Source organism: Chaetomium strumarium (genome assembly GCF_033439665.1).
Source record: "Chaetomium strumarium strain CBS 333.67 chromosome Unknown B0T15scaffold_1, whole genome shotgun sequence".
Classification (NCBI taxonomy): Eukaryota; Fungi; Ascomycota; class Sordariomycetes; order Sordariales; family Chaetomiaceae; genus Chaetomium; species Chaetomium strumarium.
This window is the reverse complement of record NW_026944429.1, coordinates 6,402,268-6,421,689: the sequence shown is the minus strand read 5'-3', so window position 1 is coordinate 6,421,689 and position 19,422 is coordinate 6,402,268. Positions and strand designations below refer to the sequence as shown.

General features: G+C 54.4%; 5 protein-coding genes across 5 annotated transcripts; 3 read left to right on the top strand and 2 right to left on the bottom strand.

The window, feature by feature from the left end:
* Window positions 1-1,694: 1,694 nt before the first annotated feature.
* Window positions 1,695-3,821, top strand: B0T15DRAFT_427455 (uncharacterized protein). The gene is made up of 3 exons (XM_062865667.1): window positions 1,695-2,349; window positions 2,414-3,042; window positions 3,108-3,821. The coding sequence occupies exons 1-3, from the start codon at window positions 1,771-1,773 to the stop codon at window positions 3,502-3,504; spliced, it is 1,605 nt and encodes a 534-aa protein (XP_062727123.1). The 5' UTR covers window positions 1,695-1,770; the 3' UTR covers window positions 3,505-3,821.
* Window positions 3,822-6,991: 3,170 nt separating this feature from the next.
* Window positions 6,992-9,696, bottom strand: B0T15DRAFT_71799 (uncharacterized protein). The gene is made up of 2 exons (XM_062871241.1): window positions 8,915-9,696; window positions 6,992-8,852 (listed from the first exon to the last, which is right to left on the bottom strand). The coding sequence occupies exons 1-2, from the start codon at window positions 9,384-9,386 to the stop codon at window positions 7,165-7,167; spliced, it is 2,160 nt and encodes a 719-aa protein (XP_062727122.1). The 5' UTR covers window positions 9,387-9,696; the 3' UTR covers window positions 6,992-7,164.
* A 2,654-nt stretch (window positions 9,697-12,350) lies between these two features.
* B0T15DRAFT_571726 (uncharacterized protein) lies at window positions 12,351-13,986 on the top strand (the record flags this gene model as incomplete). Its single annotated transcript, XM_062870868.1, has 8 exons — window positions 12,351-12,479; window positions 12,509-12,555; window positions 12,777-12,838; window positions 12,905-13,097; window positions 13,142-13,208; window positions 13,360-13,376; window positions 13,477-13,605; window positions 13,789-13,986. Coding segments are annotated over 8 exons (840 nt in total), but the record flags the coding sequence as incomplete, so codon positions are not given.
* Window positions 13,987-15,177: 1,191 nt separating this feature from the next.
* Window positions 15,178-17,308, bottom strand: B0T15DRAFT_507910 (P-loop containing nucleoside triphosphate hydrolase protein; the record flags this gene model as incomplete). The annotated part of the gene is made up of 5 exons (XM_062867679.1): window positions 15,178-15,226; window positions 15,284-15,541; window positions 15,601-15,961; window positions 16,016-16,426; window positions 17,083-17,308. The coding sequence occupies 5 exons, from the start codon at window positions 17,306-17,308 to the stop codon at window positions 15,178-15,180; spliced, it is 1,305 nt and encodes a 434-aa protein (XP_062727120.1).
* Window positions 17,309-17,710: 402 nt separating this feature from the next.
* B0T15DRAFT_71693 (RNAse P Rpr2/Rpp21/SNM1 subunit domain-containing protein) lies at window positions 17,711-18,776 on the top strand. Its single transcript, XM_062871240.1, has one exon. The coding sequence runs from the start codon at window positions 17,827-17,829 to the stop codon at window positions 18,346-18,348; it is 522 nt and encodes a 173-aa protein (XP_062727119.1). The 5' UTR covers window positions 17,711-17,826; the 3' UTR covers window positions 18,349-18,776.
* The last annotated feature ends 646 nt before the right edge of the window (window positions 18,777-19,422 follow it).

The window sequence follows — 19,422 nt, the reverse complement described above, 5'->3', positions numbered from 1 at the left end:
TAGTTCAGTATATAACTGAGCTATCTACACGCGCATTCCCACCTAGATTAAGTGGTGTGGAAGATATGGCCAACCACCTACTATGCGAACGCGACGCGCCCCCTATCGGCAAACGCTGGGCTCACAACTTTGTCAAACGCCAGCCAGAGCTCCGTACGCGGTATACACGCAAGTACAACTACCAGAGGGCTAAATGCGAGGATCCACAGGTCATCAGCGAGTGGTTTGCACTTATATGGAATACTAGGGCTAAATATAGGATTGTCGATGACGATGTCTACAACTTTGATGAGACTAGGTTTATGATAGGTGTTATCTTCGCGGGTATAGTGGTTACAACCTCGGATGGGCGTGGCAAGGCAAAACTAGCTCAGCCTAGTAATCGGGAGTGGGCGACTGTGATCCAGGGAGTCAACGCCCTTGGCTGGGTTATCCCTCCGTTCATCATCCTAGCCGCACAGTACCACTAGAGTAACTGGTACTGGGAGTGCAACCTACCACTTACCTGGCGCATTGCAACCACCGATAATGGCTGGACTACCAATGCAGTAGGTCTGGATTGGATCAAGCACTTCGATTACCATACGGCACCTCGAACAAAAGGCATATACCGGTTGTTGATCCTCGACGGCCACGAGAGCCACCACTCAACCGAATTCAAGCTCTACTGCAAGGAGAACAACATCGTCACACTCTGCATACCTCCACACTCTTCCTATAGGCTCCAGCCTCTCGATGTTGGCTGCTTTGGGCCACTTAAGCAGGCATACGGTCGCCAGATCGAGGGCTTAATGCGCATGCATATCAACCACATCAGCAAGCTTGAGTTCCTCTGTGCCTTCCGAGAAGCCTTCTTTGCTTCTATAACAGAGAAGAACGTACAGGGTAGCTTTGCAGGGACTGGCCTTATGCCATACGACCCAGAGCGGGTGCTTTCTAAGCTAGATATAAAGCTTCGTACGCCAACACCCCCAACCTCACGGCCCAGCACTGCATAACCCTGGGTCTTCCAGACACCACATAACCCACGAGAAGCCGACGCACAGTCAACGCTCATCAAGACTCGCATTGCGAACCATCAAAATAGCTCCCCAACTTCAATGTTGGATGCTATAGACTAGCTTGCCAAGGGTACGATGGCTGTAATGCACCAGGTGGCCCTCCTTCGGTCAGAGGTCTCTTCGCTTCGCAAGGCCAATAAGGCACTAAGCAAGCGCCGGCGTGCCAAGAAAACACATATGCAGCTTGGAGGTTCACTTACTGTGCAAGATGCAAAGGATCTACTAGATCAGAACGCCGTAGGTGGGGAGGCAGTGCAGGAAACGCAGCCGGATGGTAGCGGTTCAGGGGGGGCTCGTACGAAGGTTCGATGCTGTAGGGTATGCGGCAGGCCTGGCCATAATGCTCGCACTTGCCAGGAGGCTGTAGAATCATCTGATTCATCTATTTCTGATGTAATTGTAGTTGGTTGCTAGCGTTGTTGTATTATAATTGAGGATAGTTGCTGTAGGGTGGTAGAAAGTGCGTCGCTCGCTTATCTGCGTCGCTCGCTTATCATGTACGTTATACTGTACTAAAATATAAGGTGCCCTGGTTACCGACTGTACGGTACTCGTACAGGGAGAACGAATCCTGGTGCAGTGATGTGCAGGGGGGTGGGTATCCACATCCGACGCCCAGCTAAAGTTTTCAAACCGGGACTTCTCGCTTGGTGATCACCATTGCGACGACCGCAATCCAGCACGGAGTGACCAGCGCTTTGCACCAGCTATGCCTCCGGCATTGAAACCTGCGGTACCGTCGCGGAGGCTTCTCAAATTCCTGCGCGCCCAGTCCGAAGGCTTCGTATTCGCAGAGTGCGCGCCGCGCCTGCCGATTCGGCGCCATGGCTGCAGTTGCACTAAGGCGAAGCTATCAGCAGAGCTCCTGAGGGCCCCGATTACACGTCGCGAACCCACGGTGCAGGCTGCATTCCTCGGTCTCGATGCGATCTTCCCCCAGACGCTGAGGAAGCAGCGCGCTGCAGTGGCGAGCAGCAAGCGCCAGGAGGTTACTGCCACGGGCGGCGCCTTGCGGTATTCTTCTTCGGACCAGACACCGCGGGAGGATGGCACTAAATCCGCATGGCAGGAATTGCTTTTTGGGTCTGATCCCAAGAAGAATGGGGAGCCGCTGAAGGAAGGCGACATCAGGGTGCGGCTGGAGGAGGAATCTGGGTCCATCTTCCAACGCAGGTCTCTGACCGCGAAGGCTGCCCTCGACCCGCGGCTTCGGTGCACGGAGGTGGACGAAAATGGAAAGGTGATCATGGTAGATGGCGAGCTCAAGAAGAGCGAGCTGATTGCTAGGGTACGCAACATCATTCCACGGCCATCGGCCGCATCTCGTTGCTCACACGATCGTATACCCATAGTACGGCCTTCTTCCGCGCGATCTCCGTAAGATCGACTCGTCCAACCTCCCTCACATCCTCGTCCGCCCCTCGGCCATTCTCCTCAACCTACTGCATCTGAAAGTCCTCATCAAGCACGACCGCGTCCTGCTGTTCGACGTCTACGGCTCCACCTCGTCGTACCCCCAATCGGCCTTCATGTATGACCTGCAAGGGAAGTTGCAGCAGAAGCAAAACGCCGGAGCGAATAGCTTGCCCTATGAGTTCCGAGCTCTCGAGGCAGTTCTCATGTCCGTCACAGCCGAACTGGAGGCCGACTTTGAGTCTGTACGGGACCCCGTCATCCGTATCCTGAGCGAGCTGGAAGACGATATCGATCGCGAGAAGCTCCGGATCCTGCTGGTCCTGTCGAAGCGGGTCAGCACATTCGAGCAGAAGGCAAAGCTAGTCCGCGACGCGATCGAAGAACTGCTAGAGGCCGATGACGACCTTGCCGCAATGTACCTGACCGAGAAGACACACGACCTGTTCAGAGGCGAGGACGACCACACAGAAGTCGAGCTCCTCCTGGAGTCATACAATAAGATCTGCGACGAAGTGGTGCAGGAAGCGAGCAACCTTGTGTCGAGCATCAGGAACACGGAGGAGATGTAGGTGATCATGTCTTAACTGTGTATCACTGGGATGCTTGGTATTGACACGATTTTGTTACAAGTATCCGGGCAATTCTCGACGCCAACCGGAACTCGCTTATGCTACTCGATCTCAAGTTCAGCATTGGCACGCTCGGGCTGGCCATGGGCACTTTCCTGGCCGGTCTGTACGGCATGAACCTCGAGAACTTCATCGAGGAGACCAACTGGGGCTTTGGCGCTGTCACGGCGCTCTCCTCCATCTTTTCCCTGATTGTCTGCTGGTACGGGCTGGTGAAGCTGCGCAAGGTCCAGCGCGTCAAGATGAACGGCGGTGGCCTGCGCAGTCACAGCCACTGGTTCAGCGAAGATGGCACCGACGTCCTGCTGGATCCTAGCAACCGCGAGCGGCTGAGGAGGATCAACATGATGAAGAATGCCAAGCAGGCGCGGCCCAAGAAGTGGTCTTTCCGGCTGTAGCTTGGCCACCATTCTGATGCCAGTAGTGGCGTTCGGCGCAGGAATATCAGCATCTTACTATCCAGGGCTACATGTGGCGCAAGGAGCACGAATCGTATAGACCGGCGTTTCACGGCGTGATGGGGGGGTCAATCGGAGTTGAGGGGTGGAAGTTTGGCAGCGACACCTCCCTGCTTGTCGTTGATGGAAACGGTACGTCTTGTTCTTGTACAATACTAGGGAGTACTACACATAGATATCCAGTTCTTCTCTTCTTTATGTCCTTGCCCGCCAACCAAGAGGGGAGCCAGTACGATCTTCTGATCTTCCGTATGTAATCGCCACATCGGGAGGCATGCTCGCGTGTGTCTGGCTTAAGTTCTTCCAGTGCATCGAGTGGCCCAAATCGCCTTGTCAGCAAATCGAGTCGCATCTTTTCACCAGGGCGTCGGCCGGCAGTTGTACCGAGTCGCCTTTCTGGAAAATCCTTTGTGAACCGTATGGTGCAAGGAGTACAGTATTGCCGACATACTCCCTTCTGTGGAGGGAAGGGGTCAGGCCTCTGACCATGGCCGGTTTGTAACGGCATCCCCCAGTGTCCTTCTGTACTGATGGGGTTCGAGCCTAATAAGCCTTTTGTTTCACCAGCCTCAACTTGGTGGATACAAGCTAGTAGTAACTCATATTGTACGACTGGGCGTCGACTTGAAGACATTCATCCATCCTACATCCCTCCCTAGGCGCGTGGTAAGAGCTCGGCATCCTCGAGTTTGGGCCACGCAAACAACGGGTCGCGAGCGCACTAGGTAGTACGAATAGTAACTCTTGGTCTCCTACACCAGTTGAGGCCAAAGGAAGGGTGCTTTATCTCAGTAATATCCATCCAGCGTGATAAGTCCGAGAAAGGTTCCCAGATGAGGAAGGCAAACCCACTGGCATCAGCAACACACTTGTGAAACTCAATGCTTCAACGGTCAAGCTGTTTCGATGTGCCACAACAACGATGGGCCTGACCATCGGGTACTACTAGTAGTAGTACATACTATGCCGCACAACGTACCAAAACGGTGCGTACCTAACAGATTCCCAATTGGCACGTCTGTCCGGAAGGCGAGAAGCGCCAGCGAGTGCGGCGAGCATGACCTGAGGATCGGAAGTTGCAGTGGACTGCGAGTGAAACACTGACCTGAGTCAGGTATACCGTATCTTAGGTTAAGAGTATGTGACGGTACGGTATCATACGCGCCGTCTGTGAATCTGATGCTCGTTCTCCTATACTTCATGTCACGTACTTACTGTACAGTACTACTAGTATCAAGGACATAGATACCTGACAGTACTGGCTCTTCCCCTCAGGTGTTCACTGACTCGAATACGTAAGGTATACTATACTGCTCAGAAAGAGGGAGGTGCAGACAGGCGGCAGGGGAGGCACAGGAGGTCGGTGAACGACAAAGGACCCATCACGGCTTTGTGTGAATAATGTCGATGACTCGGATGTGACAGTCATACTCGGATACGAATAGAGTCACGCAAAGTGCATCGGTTCCAGCCTACGACCCCATCCATCCTGTCAAAGGTGAGTCGCTGCCCCCGTCTTTACCCGATCAATCAAGGGAGTTGAGGTGACACGTGAGAGGCCATAGTGTGTGTTGTCGCACACCACTTGTTAGGGCCTTGCCACCCACCACGTCGAAGAGTCAGGTAAGGTCGGGTATGCTTGTGTCCTCCGACGATGGCAGAGGATCCCATTCACCCAACTTCAGCCTGATCAACAACAGACTAATTTAGCGTGCCGGCCAGCCCAGCCAACAAGAAGTTCCAGTGCGGTGGTGGTGGAGGGTAACGAACTGAGAAGGGGCAAGGATTCCGGTGACTCACACGGAGGGGCGAGATCGGAATGGACACATTTTTTGGAAGACGGCGGCACGGCGGCGCTTCGTCGCTCGGCAATGCTTAAGTTAGTGTAGTTGAATTCATGGGCAAATTGCCTGCTTTGCCTGCTTGGTCCAAGTCATCCGTTAGAATACCCGATTTTAGGGGTGGGAGAAGACAGAACCGTCGAGACGAGAAGGCTGAAATGTTAACACTCCGCCCGTCAGTACTTATCAAACCATAGCTTTAGGTCTCGCAAGGTTATTCCCGTACTACCGTATGTACAGTGGATTCGACCAGACCTTCGCCTGTGATCGGGGTTCAAGTCTCGTGGCTTCGCGTCTTGTAGGGGGCTCCGCCTCGATGCTCGCTTATACGGAAATCTCGCAGCGTGGTGATGGCGTCATCGCACGACGAAAGGGAACCAAAATGCGTGCTTCTGCTTCAACTGCGTTCAATAGCTCCTAGCGTTGCTCTGGCTAACAGTAGCATGATATCTGTGCGTGCGCGTTTGTGCGCGTGCGCGTTTGTGCGCGTGTGCTAGCCGCCAGTGCGGGAGGGATAGCTTGCTGGAACCCAATTTCGTCTGTCTGTCTGTCTGGGTTTCTTCGAGGGCCCGAAGGTCTCGCTTTCCTGGGAAGAAACCCATGTTAAACTCCAAGATCGCAACGGTTCAGGTGTGGCGGGAAGAGAAACCAGTCTTTGCAGATCCCTCTTCCCTCGTCGGGGCCGTCCCTAGTTCTCTCCGCTGCCCATCCCCATCCATTATGCTCCAAATATGCCCATTTCCGTTCTCGCAGTCCGGATAACCGGGACGCTGAGAGTTACCAGTGAAGAAAGAATGAAAAAGATTAAGAACCATCCCATCCCATTGATCGTACACAAGATACAACCTTCTGCGCCTAGCAAATTTAAGCCAGAGTTCCGCCCCCTCCACCCCCCCCCCTCCCCCCCGGGCTCCCCAACCCACGCCGTTTCCCCGAAACAAGACAATGCATGCAAAAAAAAAAAAAAAAAAAAAAAAAAACATTTTGTGGAAGTCGTAGTCGATCAGTGGGTCGCCGCAGTATGAAAAGGTGTTTGGCTCGTCATCTTCGGCGTAGAAACCGGTAACCAGCTAGTAGCGGCATGTCCTGTTGGACTTGAACTTCTCCGCCAGAATAGCCGATACGAGTCCTCTCGGTCCGGAAGCCAGGGTGGCCGCGGTGGGTTTGGCGGCCAGTCCCGGGGCCCAGATGGAATGCCGCCCTTCGAAATGCTCGAGGTTTGGACGTGGTGATCAACGACAGAGGTGCGTTGATCGGTCGGTCGAGTACCAGATCGTGTTGCCGTTGTCAACATCGAGCTCATGGAGTAGGTTGAGTTGCGGGATACCACGATGCTGAGTGTCGCGACGGGATGTAAGCCTAACCGAGATAGAACGTAGGACATCTGTTGCTCGCCCTTGGCCTTGGCCGCCATTCAAGCCGTTCCTAGCTAGAACGCTCCAAGGCCAAGGATAGGGATCCGGAAGATCCTATCGAGACCGTCTTCAACGACTAAGGAATGTCACAAAAGGAAAGGAGAAAGACGATTGGCAATATCCGAAGGGTGGCCCCCCGCTCTTTCCAGGATGTCGGATATGTGGGGAATGGCAAAACCGAGCAATATGAACATAGTGAAGCAAGCCCCGTCTGTGCGTGGCATGGATTATTAACGCCACGTCCCAGGTGCGATCCATATTTGTTTAGGATGAATGGCGTTTGGAGTTTGGCGTTTGGGGTTTGGCATTTGGCGTTTGGTGATGCAAGGTGCGTAGGATGTTAACTAGTTCAGGATCCTATCCCACATCCTTGGACCGCCGTACCCTCCAACGGTTGAACGAAGCGAGGGAATCCTGAGATGAGGTAGCGACGGCTCAGTAGAGAAGCAGACACGTTTGCGCCTGTTGCCATTGCTGTTGCCGTTGCTGCTGCGGCTGCTGTTGTTGTTGTTGTTGTTGTTGCCGTCCCAAGCGAAAGCCCGTGAAGACTGCTGGGGTTGAACCATCGTCTCGAGCCAAGAACCGTTGCGGGAGTATTGGTCAGCGAGCATCTCGCGAACATCGTCCTGCAGCACGTTCTCCCTTGAAAGAGCCCTACTCCGCTTGATTCCAGTTTTGACTTGCACTGCCGACCGGCTAGCGCCATACCGCTGTAGATCATGCAGAGCCTGTGCGGCATCGTTCATTTCACGCTCCCGTGATGCCAACGGCGTATCCATGATGTCGCAGAATTCTTTACCAGCTGCGACGCCGTAGGACTCTGGTGAGCTGGTCAAACAGACCGCCTCATGATCTTCGGGAACCGAAGCAATGGTTGGTTTCAGGCACAACCTCTCACTGCACTTCCCATTATACCGGTACCGCGCACGGACATCCGCTTTGTATGACGGCGCGGTTACCGAGGGTGCAGAAGAGATCGAGGATGAGCGGGAAACCGCGGAAGAATCCGAAACCATTGACTCGGGCGATGACGCGCTCGAGATCGAGTTGGCGAGGGACGAACGACGAGCCACATAGCCCATGGGAGACGATGTCGCGGATGGCGGCCAACGATCGACGGTTTGAGCCGCCATTGATGCCGATGCTTGCGCCACGGCGAGGCCCATCGACGAGCTCCTTCTAAGGACTGAGGACGCAGTACTCGCTGCAGGAGTGCTGTACCCCACAGTCTGAGGAGTCAGGCGCGGCGTAGGAAGGAGACCGAGTGCGGGTGCGAAGCGTTTTGGAGCACATGCCACCGACGGAGCTGGCTCCATCACGGCTGGTAGGCCATGATGCTTGGGAGCCAGGCCAAACTCGCCATCGGATATAAACCCACAAGAACGCTCCACCGGAGGCGTGTAGAGCGGCCTGGAAAAGAGATCCGAGACGTGGTTAGTGGACATCGATCGGGGAGCCAGCTCCTCCAGATTATCCAAGTCTGGGGACAAGTTCAAGATGATGCGCCGGAAGTCGTAGCATTGGCGTTCATATAGCTGCTGCGCAGCTCCGCCCGGAGAAGGAGGCTGTGTGGGCGTCAGACTTGAGACGCAATCCGCCCAGCGCTTGTAAACCTCCTCCGTGACGTGAAGGTTCCAGTTAACCGCCAGGAGGAAAACCGTCTCGTTCCTGTTGATCTCTAGAACGTTAAGGCCGGAGATCTTGCTCCAGGCACGGGCTGAGTAGTTGCGATCTTGAAGATACTTGGAAGCCAAGATCAACGCCGCAAGGAACATGCGGCGGCCGCACTGAATCGCCTGGATGGAGTGGCAATCATTCGGCTGCTCAGTAGTGAAGTCGTATGCCGGTACGTGAGGTTTGATCAGGATCAGGTAGTAGAGGGCCACCTGCAAAGTGGAATAACTGGTCCTGGAACGCCGGAGGGTCTCCTCGATGAACTTCCGCAGCGGCAACACGGCGCTGCTTCCGCCATCATTCCCATACATCACCGATGAGGTAGGCCAAATGGCTTCGACGATGTGGGTTGCCGTTTCTGGAACATGCGGCATCATTAAGTACGTGTCCATAACAACGGGCGCGAGCATGTTCTCTTACCAACGAGGTTGTCGACGAAGCTGACCTTTCGGTCAGTTTGCCGCACGAGCGAGGGCGGGCGCCCGGTGCGAGATATCGCGGAGTTGCATGTGCGCCGCGGATTCTGGCGCAATTCAGCAGGAAGCTCGACATGCGCCTGTGACTGGACAGGCTGCTTGGCCCAGGGGTCATGCAGCTTGATCGCGGGCCCACATGAGCTACCAAGGGAGCTGGCTGATGTTTGCGATGAGGAGTACGGGGGGTTGGGAATGCAGTAGGCATCGAATGCGTCGGATCCAGACGTCGGCGCGGTCGAGGCGGTACCGTCAGAGTGTTGTGAAGACACAGAGGACCAGAGCGAGAAGGAGGAAGATGGATCGGAGGACGCATAGGAGGACGAGGATGAGACCAGCGTAGCTAACGTCAGGTTGTTGTAAGGCGCAGGGCGCGCAGGGTGGAGTGAAGATGACAACTCATGGATGCCGCGCATCATCTTCAGTTAAGGTCAGTCTGGCTTGAGTGGTGTGCGTGGTCGTGTGCGTCGAATGACCTCCAGTCGCCGTCAAGCGAAGACTACCGGTTGACCGAGGGAGCGTTGAACAGATCGTGAACCAATCGAGATACTTGCTTTGCAACAAGCCACATGGATTGTTGTAAAGCTGTGAATGCTGACCGAGGGAGGAGTATCCTAGGCCAGGTCGGGACAAGACGGGGTTCCACGAACGATCAGACCGGTAGACGGGGTAGAGACGGCGACTGGAGTGAAGACAATGCTCTCATCAGGCATCGTGTGTATGCTGCGCTGGGGACGAGCGGAAGAGTTGGTGAGGTTATATGGTAGCTAAGACTGTACCATATGGCCGGAAGTCGAAGAGAGGATAGGTAGAGCGAGCTCGGTTCGAGGCCTGTGTAAGTTTATGCGAGGCGCATGTACGCAAGGCTAGAAGATAGCGGCGTCACTGCACGATGACCTTGACCTGGCGCTTTTAACATGAGGATGTGAAAGGTCTGTCGGCCTCAGGTAGGGGCGCTGTGACTCGTCGCTAAGTGGCGAGTGTTTGTGTCGAGATGACTTCAGATAGTGTCGCCGGCTTCGGGTGGCTCACTTGGCTTGATGACTCTTTCAGTGGTGGCGAGGACGGAACCGACACTTGCCGAAAGACGGGAACCAGGTGGCGCCAAACTGTCAGCGTGGAGCCAGTTTCGTGGTGTGACCTGGCGGAAGCCTGGAACGCGGATCCTTGAACTGCTGCGGCGACTCGAGCTACCTAAAGGTAGTCATCGGTGTGTGTACAAATACAAGGGGCAAATGAGTGATCGAGTTGTCGCAGCGCCTGCTTCTTGCTCGTCTTTCTGTGACGAGAGGCGGGATTCCTTGTTCCGTCAAAAGGTGGCGAATACCAGGCCCGCCGGGCGAGTGCCGTTTGAACAGCAGCGCGGAGCTCTCGTCGTTCTGTCTTGGACCCTGCCTGAAGAAAAATGCGTCTGTTGGGCCTACTTTCTTTTGCCGCAGCAAGCAAGTCAATGCCTCGCGAGAAAGGGAAGCGTCCTAAACAAACAGACTGGCAATCATGGAGATTTTACCGGACCACGGGGGAATTAAGGCAGAAGAAGGAAAACGGACTTGTGAAATCGAATTCAAAAAGGAGGGAGTGGAGAGTTGAGATTAATACAAAGATCTCACAAGCTGACTACTACAGAGCCGCTTCTTCCTAGATCTTAAAGTTGAGCATTGTTGCTGCTCGATGGAGGAGAAGAAGAAGAGGCTCTCGGCACGGCACTGGGCGCAGGGTAGCCAGGTTTTGAATGGGCATGCCAGGATACTGGACATGCCCCATGGGATTCCGTCTGCCACACTGGACTGGCAGAAGCTGCAAGTGCTGTGCTGCAACTTCCTGCAAGCCCACAGGAGTGACAGGATAGTCCGGAGCTTCCCAACCTCCACTCCTGCAGGTCCTTGGCCCCAGCCGTTCATTATTACCGTACCTCATTACCTCTTTATTACCTACGGGCCAGAGACTCAACAAGCGTGCGACATGAACGCCGCTCGACAAAACGTTTGGGACGGAACACAGCTACACAGCGGAAACAGATACCGTATCACGAATGTAAAACTCGATGCTTCTGATGAATCCTCTCTTCCTCAACCGCAGCTCACCGCACCTATCCTCTACCCAGAGAGATCCATGATAGATAGGTACTGTTCTCGGGAACGCCCTGTTATTCTGTCATGAATCTGCCGGATCAAGCATCACCTCGACCGGACAGCAGTTTCAACTCGTCAGTAAGATGGGGGAAGGTGGTAAAATTGGAGAGGTCGTGATTGGCGCAGTTGCTGCAAAGCAGCGGGGGCGGAATGTGGGCATGTTGTCTGTGTGGCCAGTTCGGTCACCAGCCCGCGCGCGGCGCGCAGAGCCAAATCAGCCCCTGTCTAGCGTTGCTTTGTCATCCAAAGTGGTTTAGCCCGAAAATTGAAGGCGCCGTCCGCCCCGTTTCATTCACAGTGTGAGTAATAGCACCGTTGATCTTGGCCAGCGAGCCTGCCAACCGGTTGTTGGTTTCCCAGTCTCCTTCACGAGGCATACCTTAGTTATCCCCACATTCCGGCCCAACGTTTTCGATGTGTACGAAACGGGCCGTTTCGTGTCCAAGTCCGGCGGTTCGGGTTCGACAAGAACACACAATGGAGTCCACTGTGTATGACAGCTGAGGGCTACTAGTGTTAGGTACGATAGTTGAGTCACCTTTTCGTCATCGCTGATGGGCTTGGAACCCCGAGCCACCCTGGCGTTAACGGTTAGCAGGCTGGTGGTCTCGGAGATGGCGAGCATTGGCTCGCCACAGCCCGATTGGGAGTCTAGTAGTGTAATTTGCGCCACCTCACTCCCAGGGAGGCTGGCCGGAAAACTTTTCCATGCCTTCTATCACGAACTCATCTCATGTGTGCCCGCCTGGTCACATCGTCCTTCATCACTCAGTCTTGCTCGTATACCGCGACTTCCATCTTATGGGCTATAAGTCACCGCATAAGAGTCGTGATGTCAAAGCCGTAACTCGAAAGAAGGGTTTGAACTTTGCCTACGACCAACCACGCCGAAGCCGCAGGGTTGGCCACTGGCTTATCATTATGAATGCAGCTCCTCCGATGTACACTGGACTTGAGCGTTGAGCATCTGATATCGGGCTCAACATCCCGTCACTGGCAGAACTCTTTAGGTATCCCTTGCTTTGACCGCCACGATATTCGGTTCTCGACGTCATGCGCTGGCAGGTGCCGAGATGCAAGGGGCAGAAGATGGCCTCCCTTCTCCCTATTTTCGAGCTCTAGTACTCCGTAATGGCCGCACACTAACCCGTACTCGGTACTTTGCGCCTGGCCATGTGAGCCATGGTGATGCCCATTTCATGAGTTGATGTAGATCGTGTTGTGTGTCCAGAGCTGCGCGGCTTCCCCGCAATGCTTCGGGCGGCGGGCTGTGCAGCCTGTGCTTCCCTCGCACAGCCGAGCGCTTCAGCGCTCCTCTGTCTCGCATCAGGGCTGTACGGGAGTGAAACCATCTCGGCTCCCGGCTCCCGTTTAATGATTGTGACACTTCAACTGAGTATTATCTCCAGTTAGGATCACAACCCCCGGAAGTTAATAGCGTTGTCAGAACGGGAACGTATGTACTTCAGCTTCCATTCTTGGGTTCTCATACCCCATATGTTAGTTCTAAAGCGCCCAGGCAATATTGCATGCATGTCTGTGAAGCCATTCATGGTTTTGCATGACACCTGAGACACCCCCAATGTTCTATACACCTTTTACGCGCAGAGGAAGAGTGCCTTGACGTTTATTGCCACAGAGCAGTTAACCGTTAGCACGGAGAACTTTTCGTAACAGGGACCGATCGAAAACGGATAATTGTCCCAATCAAGGTGCCCACCGTCCTCCCTACCTGTACCGTAGGTCCGTAACGGAACTGGCGTTGGACCCAGTTCCGTGACGCCTTGCACAACCTGGAAATGCAGAGCAACCCAACATCAAGGTGCCGGTGAACTACTGTGTACCCAAGGCACACGCAGGCCCTCCGGCGAATCTTTACAATCCTCGAGCCCTCAGTCCACAGGACGTCAATGGCATCCCCATGAACTTTCGTGAAGCCCAACCAACTATCCACCGAGCCAGCGTGCAGCCAGCTCAATTTCTGTCCTGTCCAACACGGTGAGTCAACCCGAAATTGACCGCTTTACGACCATCATGTATAGGTACGACCCGGCGATATCGGACCACATATTTCGACAGCCTACGCCAACCAGGGAGGACGTGGTGTGGGTACGGACAATGCTGGAAGAAGTCAGCTGACTGGGCCTCTTTGCGAGGAGATTCACGTTTCGATGTTGTTAACTCATCAATATCAGCTGGGCATGGGAGCTGAAACTCCCTGTCCAGACCCAAATCTGCACATTAACTACTCACCCCGCAGCTCGCTGGTGGCATAGAGTACGTATGACGCTCGACGGGGCTGAAGAGCGGCTCCCAGCCGGCGAGACAACTCACACAGAGAGGGTACCTAGCTAACAGCGGAGCGCCCGATCGGTAGTACCGTTCACCTCCATACCTGCTTTACTACCAATGCAGCCTGTGGCAGAGTACCACGTAACATCAGGGCAAGAGCACTTCCCTCTTGGTGGAGGATCGCGCTGAGGAGCCCATCGGACGGAACAGCCGAGTAGGTAGAATCTTCCGTATTGAAGATGCATCCGTTGCCACTTCTCCAGCGCCGGCAGCTTCGGGAATCGGGACACAGGTTATTCAGCCTCGGCGGTTGATGCTAACTGTGGCGAGTGTTGCACCGCCGACGCGCTCTGCTCCGTGAAGAATCAGGGCCAAAAATAACGTTAATATTGTAAAGCGCGGCGGGAATTGCTTTTACATATGCGCTAGACGCTCTGCAGGGCGATGAAGCCATCAACAGCCTCCTTCTTGCAGCGCATCCGGTCCGAGCGGTCTTCCAGAACGGTCAATGGAAGGATCCTAGCGCATCGCAGGCAGCAACAAAACCCACACCATCCCACCCCACCGGCCTCGGGTGGAAAGACGTCAACAATCGAGTCAGTGCGAGGCGCCTCTAGGTGAATCAAGTTGTCATTGAACTCCACTAACACAGGACGGAGCGATGGTGGCTAGCAGACAAGTTGATGACTGGTAGCTATTCCGAGAGTGTCCTTCACACTACACTAAGATTACACGTTGGAGAATCAAGCTCACCGTGATTTTTCCCCTTCTGACCTCCACTGCGGCGACTACGCTCACCGTGATCACTAAGATACAGTCCCACATCGTACTCCAGACGATGGTTTCCGTAAGCAACACGACGCCTTCGAGCTCGGGTATGAGTGGAAAGGGAGGAAATGACTGCTTATTCTTATGTCAGCAAGACAAGGGAAGACAATGAGCCAGACGTCCCCGCTGGCCCCGTTTTACTTCGGTGTGAGTGAGTGGTCGATGAGCTAGCGAGTTGGCCAAGATCGTTTCGGTTCAATACTCGCATTCCCCCCCTTGCCGGAGCAATCTGTGCCACTTTGCCACCCACGGTGAGCGCAGCCCGAAACGAGGTCTGCGGGGAGGCAGAGAGCCAAGCCGTCAGGAGATAAGAGAGGTAGTAGGGCAATGTAGTTAAGGGTAGGCAGTCAGAATACCCGACAAGGAGTGCAGAACGCTACGCTGCAGACCAGCCCCAACAGTCCTGTCATCGGACACGGCTTCTCACTTCTGATCACACGCTACCGAGTCTTTGGCCACCGGGTGTGAGGAATACGACTCTATTATAACGTTAGGGTCGACGTAACAATAATCGCACTTGATATTGGCAGCCAGGTTACAAAGATTCGGGTCTTGTGTGGTGAACTTGGACATATGAAACCTTCATGTCACGGACAGGCAACCGAAGTGTGTCAGAAAGAGCCATGGGCCGGAAACTGTGGAGGGAGGGAGATGTGCAACTACTCGAAGACCGCCATCCCCTTATACCATCGTTCTGATGAGAATGCACACACATGTTGGGCACGAGATGCACATAGGCTGCAAAAGAGACATCTTATCTTTCCTCAGTATGAAAGCATGTAGTGATACATAACCCGAGTTCGCATCCCGCAGCAGGAATGACATTTTTTGTTTGCGCTCTCAGATCTGCCCCATCGGTTGGGGCCAGAATACGTCAACATCGAAAACCCGACCGCAGAACGAAGAAGCCAAAAACCACGCCCAGAAGCCAACCCTGAAAAGCCACAAGCCTCTCGATCTAAGCAGCCATGTATGTGGAGGCATCAATGCCCTCCTTGGGAAACTCACTGTGTAAAAAGTTAGCAGAGACAAAGCGACCACCAACTCTAGAAAGGGTTACGTACGGAAGAGCCACCTCGAAGCGCTTCTCAATCTGTTGCAGGACCTCCTTGTCCTGGTCGGTAGTGACAAACGAGATAGCAAGACCCTTAGTACCGAAACGGCCGGCACGGCCGACACGATGCAGGTACGAGTCCGCATCCGCTGGCATATCGTAGTTGATAGCCAGGTTGATCCGCTCGATATCGATACCACGGCCGAAGACATCTGTAGCAACGCAGATGCGCTTGTTGAACTCCTTGAACTCCTTGTACCGGCGAATCCTGCACAACGAGTCAGTATTAACCTACCATTCGCAACGGAGTTTGAAGATGGAACCTACCGCTCCTCCTGGCTGACGCCAGAGTGGACAGCGATGGACGGGAAGTTGCACTCGCGCAGGAGCTTGTCAAGCTCGGTGGCCCGAAGAGTGCTCCTAACGAAGATAATCACCTGGTTGAACTGGAGTTCGTCGAGCAACTCGTTGAGCTTTCGGTTCTTCTCCCTCTCCTCAAGGGCGAGATAATACTGCTGCAGGCCGTGCAGCGTCAACTTGGTGTCTTCGTCGACGTAATGCTCTGTGGGGTTTTGCATAAACTTCCGGCAGATCGGCTTGATCTCGTCAGAGAGAGTGGCCGAGAACATCATGACCTGCTTTTGCTGAGGTGTCGCGCGGAAGATTTCCTGGACATCGCGACGCATATCTGGACGAGAATTAGCGACGCTAGATAAGGTCAGCAGGCCGCAAAAAGACTTACCGATCTGATCAAGCATCTTGTCGCACTCATCGAGCACGAACATGCGAACGCTTCCAAGTCGTAGGTGCTTGTCACGGACAAGCGCGTTGAGACGACCCGGGGTGCCGACAATAATGTGAGGGTGTGTTTCCTTGTTCTTGAGAATCTCGGCATCCTTCTGGATGGGAGTGCCACCGTAGAACACACCGGTCTTGATATCGGGCATGTACTTGCTGAAGCGGTTGTACTCGTTGCGAATCTGGAAAGCGAGCTCACGAGTGTGGCACATAACCAGCACGGAGCATTCTCCGGCAACGGGCTCAACTTGCTGCAGGGTAGTAAGAACGAAGACGGCCGTCTTGCCGAGACCGGACTTCGCTTGGCAGATGATATCGCCACCAAGCATAGCCTGAGGGATGCATGTCTGCTGAACTGTAGTCGGGGACCGTATTAGAATCGGGTATGCAAACGTGACGGGTATGGCGGACGTGGCGTGAAGAAAACCAGGTCCGTCCATCGTCGCAGCAAAAAGGCTTCAGCTAACTCTCCCCGTCGCTCGCCTCCCTTCCCCAATGCGTGATTGTTCCAGCACCAGCAGAGCAACATGTAGGCGAAGCGGATGATGTGCGACCACAGCAGCATCACCAGCCTTCGCCGACTGTCTCAGACAGTCGATGGCAGATTGAGACGAGGGACCATGTCCCATGACAGAATCCTGCAATGAGTTCGATGCATGGGAGCTTACGAGGCAGCCCATCCGATCTCATCACTTCCCAAAATGCCAGTCAATCCAGGCACGATGACGAGCGTCATCTGCAAGATCTTGCATGTGCTTGCGGCCAGAAGCTCAGTGGTGTCCCGAAAGCATATCCGCCTCGGGGAAGATAGCTCAGGCAATGTGCTGGCAGGTGGAAATGACCAGTTTCCATGATTCGCTTGTGCACGCCTGCACCGACAACGAACTCCGCTTCCGACAGTTCTTGTTTTGCGTAGCTTTGCTCTTCTTGTTTTGCTTGCGAGATGGACGGACCCGTGGGAGGGGTAGAGGGAATAACGATAAGCTGGGGATGAAACTTGTCAAGACTAACCCTCCGACGGATGCTCGAAACCGCAATCGGCGATGGCGCGTAGAAGCTCCGGTTTCAGGAGGAAGTCGCGAAAACCAGTCGAGTGGATGCCGACATATGAGCCTTTCTTGTCGACATTTTGTCCAGCGACAGCAGCGTCGCCCTTCTTTCCGTTGGCTGCGGGAGCGGCGGTCTCGTTGTTGAGCTCGTCATCAGAGTAATCGATGAGATCCTCTTCGGCCGACATGTTGCAGCTGGGTGAGATTTGGCGCGAGTGCGACGACAATGAGAACCGGTAGAAAGCGAGCGATTAATGTCGTATTTCCCAGCTGAGATTATCGCTGGATAAAAGGTCAACGAAGATCGAGTGTCGCAATTACGCGCTGTAGATGAAATGCCGATTGATGGATGGCGAATCGTGATGGGTTGTGTTGAAGGCGAAGGGCCCAAGCGATGGAGGGAGGACGCGAAAATAAAAGGGTCGACCTCCCATGTCAGAAAGAAAGCACAGCCTCAAAACTTGACTGGACAAACAATGCTGTGGCTCAGCCAGGTGGCAGATGTGGCGAGGCGGTAACGCACGGGCCACCTAGCTTCCAACTTGCAGGCGACTGAGTCTGACAGGGCACTGAGAATAGAAGCACTAGCCAAACGCCCGCCGAAGCGCGCAAATAAGCGCGCAAAGTGCGCATATTACTTAGTACACACCATAACAGCTGTCTAAGCTGAATCATTGGGGCTTCTGCCTTCTAGTCATATCCCTCCATGGCGAAAGGAAAATCTGGGGGGGGTGTGCAAAACAGGGCCATCTACTCGCGCATTTCTTTTCTTCAGCAGGCCGCCGTTACTCTCTCATCAATTGCGCGCCCGCCTACTATCTCTAGCAGTGCCAATGCTACGGACACTACTATCTCTGTTCCTGACCGATCTACGGGCTCCGGGGATACGGGGCCTCTGTCGGCTCCGCTGGAGGCAATGAGCCGGCGGCTGGCAACAGACTTGCGCGCTGTGTCCCTGAAGACAAGGATCCGTCTCAAGCCGGCCGTGAAGCAGACCATTTGCAAGTTCTGCGACTCAGTTCTCAATGAAGGCACATCTTGTACATCAACCATCGAGAATAGGAGCAAAGGGGCCAGAAAACCATGGGCTGATGTTCTTGTTCGCAAGTGCCACACCTGTGGACGGGAGAAGCGGTATCCGGTCACTGCGGCGAGGCCAAAGCGGAAGACGGCGAGAGAATCGGAGGACGTTGGAGGTCGCCCGAGGGAACAGAACCAAAAGGCTTGAGGCCGTCTCGAAACATCAAGTCTTCAGTTCTCACGTACTCGAGCTCAGATCCGAAAAGCCAACAAGGTTCCAATTCGCAATACACTGAGCCGCGGTCGAAACCGACATTTCTATACCCGGCTTGGACTTTTATCGACAAGCAGTGTCCTGAACCACTAGATTCTGATTCCGAGCCATCGAGGGATGGGCCAGCAAGCGACCAAGCGGCCCTGGTCCTCCTGGCTGATGCCGGGCCACCGGTGAAGCCAGTGCTAGAGTCACCGTGGGTTTGGTGACGAGCCGGCAACCATGGGATCATCTTCTTCTTGTTAACAGGCTCTAGACGGAATCGTGTGCCAGAACGATCCTACCGCCGAGCTATCGCTACTCTAGTGGACGGGTATTGCCATCCTTAGCGCACCAAGACCCGGCTCATCCCGGTGCAACGGTGGTAGATCTTCACCCATAGCTTCCAATTACGCCAGAAGGGTCAGGTCTGGCTGCCTTGCTGTTGCTGGACAGATTCTTCCCCAAGGACTTTGCTGGAAGCCATGAAGCTAGTACTAGTGAGCAAAGGCCGGCAGGACGGTAACGGCATACTCACAGCCCGGCGTGCCAACTCCCCAGTCCTCGCATGGACTCGGCCTGCACGCTTGTCATGCGCAACAAGTTCTCAGTGTCGGCTAGATTGGCGGAGAGCTGGGCCAGTTGTGATTGAAGCTGCGCCTGGTGATCAAGCCTGAACGTTAGCGTTCTACGAGCTCTCGGCTGCCTTCTTCGTCTCGGGTCGGGCATGGGAGAGGAGCGAAAGATGCGGGTTGCTGGGGTAACAAGCCGACAGACATGGATTTTTTTTATGTAGTACAAGAGGACAGTATCAGCGAGCATAAGAATTAAAACGCACCAGTTGTCTGGCCTTCACGACGGCCCCCGAGGAAGCCATCGACTGTCGTGGTGCAGTACCTGTGCCGAAGTTGCGTGTTGCCATGGTCTCTCCGACACAGGAACAAGATGGCGGGATGCGCTACTTGGGGGTGTTCTTTGACGGACCAAGTCACCGTCGGTTCGATCAATATAAAGTAAAGTCCCCTAGAT